Raw genomic sequence first — 8,480 nt, 5'->3', positions numbered from 1 at the left:
ACAACGGTGAGAGGCCCGCGTACCGCAAAAAAAAAAAAAAAAAAAAACTGAAAATTTGACATGTCTCACCTGTGACCTTCCTGTTCAGACGCATTGCTGGGAGCAGGGCAGCGGGTTTAGGCCCCGTCGGCTGTGTGGGCCTCCTGTCATCTTGTGATGAGTCTGAACTGCTCTCAGAGCTCGTCTTTCCTTCTCTAAGCGTGTTCCCTGTGGGTAAAAGAGGAGCCACCTGGGCCACAGCTGGCTCTGGTAAAGGCTACACCTCCTGACAGCTGCGAGAGCTAGCTGGATGGTTTCTTTTCACACGCCGGTTTTGATGTACTTGCCTGGGTTTAAATGATCAAACAGACATTTTTCAAGAAAGCCTGGTTAACAAGCCCTTAACCTCGCCTCTCCATCCTACTCTACTGCAGGGAAAGCTTCCCAAGTGGTACCCAGCCCGCTTGTCTGTGCTTGGGAGGGAGGCAGGAGAGGCTTTGCCCCTCCCCTCTCCCTGCTCTCCCCCTGCCTTTAAAGTGACAAGTACATTTTAATTAGGTTATCCTTCCATTAATAATACAGGTTTCCCCTGCTATCTGAAAGCAGAACGTTTCTGTGAAAGCTGAAATGGTGTAAAGCGAAGCAGTTACCTTAGGACACATCTTGCTAACAGATGCACAGACTATATCGAGATAAAGCACGGATGCTCACAGACACAGTTCAAAGCTATGGTCGCTAGGTGCTGAGGCGCCAAGTGTGGTTCCCAGGAAGGAGCTCAGCGGGGCCACTCTTACTGCTTGGGGTGCGCACTGACTCTGCCACAGCTCGCTGCGAAACCAACCGCGAACACTATTTTCACCTTTTTTCATAAAGTGAAAACCCTCCTCAGATTTCTTTTAGTTAATGAAAACAGATACTAATGTATGGTTGTCACTTGGTATTTGTGGAAGATTGGTCCAGGACTCGTGCGGATACCAAAATCCACAGATGCTCAAGTCCCTTGTATAAAACGGCATAGTACTTGCATGTAACCTACGCGTATCCTCCTGTATACTTTAAATCACCTCTAGATTACTTTCAATACCTAAAACAATGTAAATGCTGCGTACAGCGTAAATAGTTTTAAATACAACGTAAATGCCTTTTAAATGTTCCTGTTTAAATGTTTAATTGGTGTGTGGCAAATTCACGTTTTGCTTTGGGGAACTTTCTGGAATTTTTTCTTCCTGAATATTTTCAATCCACGGTTGGTTGAATTCTTGGATGCGGAAACTGCAGATTCGGAGGGCCGACTGCGGGTCTTTCATCAAAGGGAAATGCTGTAAAGCAAACTTCCGAAAAGTGGGGGACACCTGCACTCAAAATGCAGTTGCAGTGTGTGTCTAGTGGTCAGATTATCAGCATGGCTGTTGCCAGGAAGTGTCCACTACAGCAGAGCAGGGCCACCCACAGACAGCGCTGCGATGAATGGACCCACTCCTCATTTCTACTGAAGCTCAGAAACGGGAGGGGCTTGTTGGGGGCGGGGCGACATTTTTTTGTCTTTTTGTTTTTCCCCCTTGGAGTGGCAAAGTCAGGCAAGCCAGAGCCAGGAATTAGATGTGGGAACCCAGACTCCAAACGAGAGTTTCCTGGCCTCCGTCCTGGGCTGTCCGTGCGGAATCCGGAGTGGACCCAGGGACAGGCCCCTGAGCATCCTCTGTCTTGTCTCTGCCCAGCTTCCCGCGCGGCCTGTGACCCGTGGAAGGAGAGCGGCGACGTGTCGGACAGCGGCAGCAGCACCACCAGCGGGCACTGGAGCGGGAGCAGCGGCGTCTCCACCCCCTCGCCCCCCCACCCCCAGGCCAGCCCCAAGTATTTGGGGGACGCCTTTGGCTCTCCCCAGACTGATAATGGATTTGAGACCGACCCGGACGCTTTCCTGTTGGATGAACCAGCTCCCCGCAAAAGAAAGGTACGTGGCGTGAGCGGGGAGCTCAGCCATGGAGGGGACGGGCCCCGGGTCCTGGGCCTTCTCAGGCTCCATCCCATTTCAGCTTTCCTTTGCTGCTTCTCTTTCCTCCTGGCATTCCCAGGAGCCTACTCCTCCTCTCCAACGCCACGTCCTTGGCCTTCTCACCTCTGCCCCAGCCCTGCCTTCGTTCCTACTCTCCTGCAGAGGCTTCCGGCAGGCCTTCCTTCCTCCCCACCAACCATCCCCACTCCCGGAGCCGATGCCGGCCCCCGGGACCAGCTGCCGAGTCCAGGCTCTGTGTCCCTGCTTGTCAGTCAGTGTCTCTGGTCCCTGGGAAACCCTTTCCTCGGCCTTCTGCTGGGTTCTGTTCGAAGGCAGCTAAAGCCCCCACTGGGTGAGGCTGGGAGGGGGCTGAAGGGGAGGACACGTCCCCCTTACCACGTCTTCCTTTCCCCCAGAACTCGGTGAAGGTGATGTACAAGTGCCTGTGGCCCAACTGTGGCAAAGTCCTGCGCTCCATCGTGGGCATCAAGCGCCACGTCAAAGCCCTCCACCTGGGGTAGGTACGAGCCCAGGGCCCCTCTGCCGAGGGTGCCGTTCAGGCGTCCTCCACCTGCCGATTCCCCGAGACCCACGGTCCCGAATGCCTCCGAGAAACTGGCCGGCTGAGGACGCCACCTGTCCCTGGCCTTGTGCCCTGCAAAACAGTCCCTTGGAAAGAGATCTTTGCCGGGAAGGAGGCCCCTCCTGCAGTAGTGGATGTTAATGCTGTTGATGGGAAGGGAGCTCTCTCCACCTGCCGTTGTGTCTTCTCACCTCACCGTAGGAAGGAAGGTGTTTCAGTTCTGGACAGATAGAGGGCGATTGGTGAGAGCTTGTTGCTTCCCCTTGGGAAGCCAGGGCTCCCTTTGCACCGACTCCCTGGGGCTGGGGCAGCTTATGGCCAAGGAAGCTGACGCAGAGCCCTTTCCCTGAAGAAGAGCAACTGCGAGTGGCTGGGGCCCGGAGAGGACCCGGGGCGGAGATCAGAGTCAGATCTTGGGGCGGAGATCAGAGTCAGATCTTGGGGCGGAGATCAGAGTCAGAGCTTGCGGGAGGAGCAGCCTTCAGTGATGGGGAAACCCGTTGACGGGCCAGCGTGTAATCCCCCGTGAGCCCACGTCAGGGGCAGGGCTCCTGGGTGTCCTGCTGGCCTTCTTCCCAGACTTGCCAGGTGGCCCTGGGCAAGTGCTGTCCTCGCGCCCCACCCTCCCCTGTGTTTGGACCAAGGCAGCGTGGCCCTGGTCATCAGTGCGTCTCCCTCCCACGCAGGGACACCGTGGACTCCGGCCAGTTCAAGCGGGAGGAGGATTTCTACTACACAGAGGTGCAGGTGAAGGAGGAAGCTACTGCCGCTGGTGGCCCCACCGTGGACCCGGCTCCCACCCCCAGCGCGACCAGCCCGCCCCTTGCCGTTCTCCCTCCGCCTCCTCCCAAAGCCCAGTCCTCAGGCCCAGATCACCCTGGCCTGGAGTCCTACCTGCCCTCTGGTGCTCTCAGCAAGTCAGCTCCTGGCTCCTTCTGGCACATTCAGGCCGACCATGCATACCAGGTATAGGGTGGGGACCGGTGGGAGCTCAGTCTGGTGGCCGTGACGACATTCAGCGTCTGACTGTCACTGGTCAGCCTGATCACAGGCCACTGACCACCCCGGCTGAAGGCTGAGTCCTTTGGCTGCATTACTAATCTCTGACTTCTACAAAGAAGAAAAGAAAAATGACTTCACACTCGATAAATATGGGGATTCCAGAGTTCTACCTCAGTGGCCGTCATGAGCAGTTATGAGAAATCTGGACGAATCCCTGGGTAACCAGGCTGATGGATTTGGGCTGGGGAATTGGTACATCGCTGGCTATAAAAGGGGATAGAATAGTGTAGTTGGGTTTCCCAAAGCAAATCCCCCAGTTCCTAGAATTGTGTTAAGAAATAATCTGGCACTCAGTTTTTCGAATACCTACTAAGCCTCGGGCTAAGCTTTACGGATAGAATAAGACATAGTTCCTGGCCTTGTGAAGTGTATGCTTTAGCTGGAGAGAGAAATGAATGGGTAACTATGGTTAATTATAATAAGTAATCAAAGTATCTTACGGGAGGCATAAGAAATTGTTGTGGGTACAGGAAAGACCAAGCTACTATGCCTATGGGGTTGGTAAAGCTGTCACGGAGGGAGTGGCATTAGGATGGTCCTTCCTGCACGTAGTAGGTACCGAACACCCTGCTTGCCGTGTGTCGGTTTTTCTTAAAATCCTCGTATGCCTACAGCTTGGCTTTATCCGACTCTAGGCTGATTTGCAAGTTTGTAATTAAAAAGCAGTGTTTTCCATCCGAAAGCCTTTACAGATCCAGCCAGCCCTCCTGCTCATTAGAATGAGTGGCCGCTTAGCTATTTCATGTCGGGCCAACTTCAGGTGGCCCTTTGGGCAGCCGGCCAACTCCGTGACATGGGGCCTGGAGAGGGCGGCTGGTGTTTTTACAAACAACCCTCCACCTGGACGTGCCGCTTCCACGCGGTTGCCTGGGGACACCAGACCCTTAGCACAGCCCCAGAAGCTCCCACTCGGAAGGCTTTTGGGCTTCTTGGGGGAAACTGCCTCGAGCGTGGTCTTGGTGGGTGATCCAGCCAAGAAGTTAATCCGCGGAGGTGATTAAGTCATGAGGCTGGCATGTACACCAGCTCCGAGAGAAGGGCTCCAAAAAAAAAGATTGGAGCCTGAGACTCAGGCGACCCCAGAGTCGGTACTCTCACATTTCTCTCCGGAAGAGCATTTCGGGGTGTCCCAGAATTTCCTAGTCCGAGGTGCACCTGCTGCTGCAGACCGTGAGGTCGTGGGGGGAGGGGCCGGGCCCCGAAAGCTTCCTGAGCTGCGGCCCAGGCTGACGCTCCCTGTTCTCCGGCAGGCCCTGCCGTCTTTCCAGATCCCCGTCTCACCGCACATCTACACCAGTATTAGCTGGGCCGCTGCCCCCTCTGCGGCCTCCTCCCTCTCTCCGGTGAGTGTGCCCAGCTCTGAGCCAGTCAGCACTTCCAGGGACCCGGTGCCGGAGGCCGCCTCCCCGCGCGCGCCTCCTGTGCCCCAGCTTCTCGAAGGTCTGTGTGCCCTCGCGCCCCTCACCCCCAGCCGGTCACAGGCTCCTGTAGAAGGTGGGAGGGGCGCACCTGCAGAGGAGCACCCAGATCAAGCCGCTGATTGCCAAGAGGATCACGGGGCCAGGCAGGGTCCGCGCCCTCTTTAGCCGTGAGCGTCTGTGCGTGCTTGGTAAGGTTTTAACGCTGAGAGGAGAAGGGAGAGAACGTGGGAAAGCTGGGGAGGAAGAGAGCGGGTGAGAAAGGAGAGAGGAGCTTGTGGGTGGGCTGTGCGGGTGGATCAGAGGTCCCCAGGCCACTGGGGACCAGCGCCTAAGGTGGCGTGCCTCTGAACTAAAATAAATCGGAAGTCCATTTGAACCATGCTTGGTGGGTTCCAGTCTGAAACATCGCCTGCCAGGAAGGCATCACACGTTGTAAAACGTGCCTTGGAGGTGCCACTGAGGCAGGGCCGGGCCTCCTTTTGTCCCACATATGGTGGCTCCATCCAGATCTGCAGGGAGCAGTCCGCAAGGTGTCCAGGCCAAGTGGCTGCCCCTGCCCCTGGTCCCTACTCCTAGCGGGAGTGTGGCTTTCCAGGCCGGCTCCTCCCTCTCCACCTCCCCTCCCTAGCTGGTCCCTGCTCGCCTCTGCCTGGAATGTCCTTCCAGAGAAGGCCTCCTGGCACGAGGCCGGTGTGGCCGGCTGTCCCTTGGGATGGTCCTGTCGCCTTGCACGTCTTGCACGTCTCTGCCCTCGTGCTCACGGCCCCTCCCCGCCGTGCCCAGGTTCGGAGCCGGTCGCTCAGCTTCAGCGAGCCCCAGCAGCCTCCACCCGCCATGAAATCTCACCTGATTGTCACTTCTTCACCCCGGGCCCAGAGCAGCACCAGGTGAGACCGTCTGCTCCCGTGGCTTCCCTTCTGGCTTCGGTCCCCGCCAGACCCTCGCCCGCAGGGTCAGTCCCTGGGAACCACCCCGGGGGTGGGGCGGGGGGGGGGAGGCAGCTGGTCCTCTGGTCCCGGCGGCTCCTGCCCCTTCCCGCCACCGCTCTGGCTCAGCCTCGGGCCCGGCCACGCTCCAGCCAGTGCATGACTGTCCCCTCGTTGCTCCGCCTTGCAGGAAAGCCCGCGGGGAGGCTAAGAAGTGCCGCAAGGTGTACGGCATCGAGCACCGGGACCAGTGGTGCACAGCCTGCCGCTGGAAGAAGGCCTGCCAGCGCTTCCTGGACTGAGCTGTCCGGCAGCCCCGCCCGACAGCCAGAGGACAGAGGCAGACGCGTCCTAGGCCCTCAGCAGAAACCTAAAAGCTAAAGCGTGGACATTGGGAGTTTGGGCTCTATTGGCTAAGGTTTAATACTTAAAACGTTTTTCCCTCCCTCACGGGAACGTTTTATTTAAAAAACAAAACAAAACAAAACAAAACAAAAAGACCACGAAAATATTTTTTTCCCCCCTAAAATAGAAGAGAGCCAAAACTGACCAAGGGTATTCTGCAGCGAACCAGAGACCAAAGAACTGATTCCACTCCCCTCCCCCCAGCCCGTCTCCCTAGGGGCTTAGTTTGTATGTAAAGAAAGAAGGAACAGCTCATTCTGTTTCCTGCTGAGGTGGTGAATTCTTTGCTTTCTCCACTCTTCCAGAAGGCACTGTGAGCAAGATGGATTTACTTTTCTTTAAAAAAGAAAGAAAGAAAGACGTTTCTGGCCGATGACTCAGAGAGCAGGACCTGCCGAGGCTGGGGTGGGAGAGTGGGGGGAATCTGTGGGCTTTGTGAGGTGCAGCCGGCCCTCTTCTCCGCCCGAATCTGGGAGAAGGGAGACCTTGTCCTCACCAGTCAGCTTCCATGGAAGTCGAAGGAAAACCGTTTTCCTGGTGATGACTGTTTGAATCTGGCTTCCCTGACGTTGAGTTGCAGCCCAACAGATATTGTATGGCTTCTTCTCCAAGCCCATACTCGCAGGCTTGTAAAGACTGTCCCCAAAGAGCTGAGCCAAAAGGCTCTAACGAATTCATGTTGTGCGGTGTGGCAGTTAAACACTACCTTGATCACTCTTTCCTACTTCCTTGAGGAGAGACCAGAGGGTATAGTATTTGTGAGAGTTCTCCCCTGTTCCCCGAGTGAATCAACTCCCCCCAGCTCTGGAAGACACCCCGGAAACACTTTGTTTTCTGTTCCGGTGTATTCAGAAGCCTCTTTCTGATTAAAGATCCCTTTTCTTTGGCCGAGAGACCCTGCCCTGAGGTAGGTTCCTCTTTGTCTCTGGTTTCACCAGGGATTTTCCCCATGTCCCTCCAAGGCCGCAGGGCTGAGCTGGCAGAGAGAACAGACTGAAAGGTGGGTGGCAGCTTCCCCCATTGTGAGAGGGTGTTGAGTGGTCCCCAAAGGGTCCACTGGCTCACCTGCCCCTTTGGGGACCCTCTGGTCTCCTTTCTGAGGTGACAAGTAGGACAGGACTCTTCAGTCAGTGCAGGAGACTTCTGGTTGGTCCAGTCAGTGTGATGCGGAGGGTCACTTTGATAACGGTGTCACCTTCCCAGATACCTGCTGAGCACCGTTTCTGCCTGCCGGCAGGATGCAGGAAGTTAAGATCCTGAGGAGGTCACGTGAGGGGGGCCGGGGTTGATTTAGCGGCTGCTGGCGCTTCTGGAGACCTCAGGAATGGAGGGGAGCCCGGACTGCGATGCTTGGGAGGTATATAAGCCAAGCTATTCTTGTTGAGGAGGGAGAAGAGGGGGGTTCCGCGCCGTGCCAGCCAGTGACGGGTCAAGGCTGGGTGAGCTGGGCTGAGGGGAGGGCGTGTTTTTGTCTCGAAGCCTCACCTTTGCTCTGAGCGGCACTGGTCTGGGGACTCCTCGGGGGCGCAGGGGATCCCACCAGGCCACCCCTCTGGGGCCTGCGCAGCGGCGTCCAGCCCCTGGCTGTGAGCGAGGCTGCCCAGGTGGGATCATCTGGCTGCTGAAGCGGGAACCGTGCAGATGCCTTTTCAGTCCGAGACACACCTGCAAACGTGCAGGTTTCCGAGTGTTGCAAACATGAGAATAGGGCTGTGATGTTGCCAAGAGTGATGGTGACCTGGGTTTGGTGACAGAAGGGAAAGACACTCTTATGCATGAGTGTTTTTGGTGGTGATGGGGTATATTTTTATAATTTAGTCAAAAAAAACCCACAAATGTATGTGGAATTCTGTCCCTTGGTAAAGCTTGAAACCAGGCCAGCAAGAGGTGCCCTGGGTTCTTCCTGCTGCCCCTTCAAGCTCCCTGATTAAAAGCTAATGCAGGGTGTTGCTACGCTGACGCCTCACTTCCCACCCTGTGCATCTGCAGGTCCTCCCCGAGAGGGGAAGGGGCTTCTGAGATGGGGGTGGGGGGAGGCTCAGCCCAGCAGCCTCTTCCCTTCCCTTCTTAATCAGAGCTCTTGCTGGGTCTCGCCTTTAGAAAAGCTG

At 56.3% G+C, this 8,480-nt stretch overlaps 1 protein-coding gene across 3 annotated transcripts in view; it reads left to right on the top strand.

Annotated features, from left to right (window-relative positions):
- The window catches only part of ZNF395 (zinc finger protein 395), a 37,745-nt gene extending 31,034 nt beyond the window's left edge, over positions 1–6,711 (top strand). For all 3 annotated transcript variants that reach the window (XM_007108018.2, XM_024130789.1, XM_055082890.1), the window contains exons 5-10: positions 1,698–1,933; positions 2,392–2,492; positions 3,245–3,524; positions 4,871–4,963; positions 5,825–5,928; positions 6,158–6,711. In XM_007108018.2, coding sequence (XP_007108080.1) covers positions 1,698–1,933; positions 2,392–2,492; positions 3,245–3,524; positions 4,871–4,963; positions 5,825–5,928; positions 6,158–6,269 — 926 coding nt within the window. In that variant the 3' untranslated portion in view covers positions 6,270–6,711. The remainder of the gene's footprint in view (positions 1–1,697; positions 1,934–2,391; positions 2,493–3,244; positions 3,525–4,870; positions 4,964–5,824; positions 5,929–6,157) is intronic.
- Positions 6,712–8,480: the final 1,769 nt, after the last annotated feature.

The sequence above is a fragment of the Physeter macrocephalus genome, unplaced genomic scaffold, assembly GCF_002837175.3.
Source record: "Physeter macrocephalus isolate SW-GA unplaced genomic scaffold, ASM283717v5 random_280, whole genome shotgun sequence".
NCBI classification, from domain to species: Eukaryota; Metazoa; Chordata; class Mammalia; order Artiodactyla; family Physeteridae; genus Physeter; species Physeter macrocephalus.
This window is presented reverse-complemented; position numbering and strand designations above follow the sequence as displayed.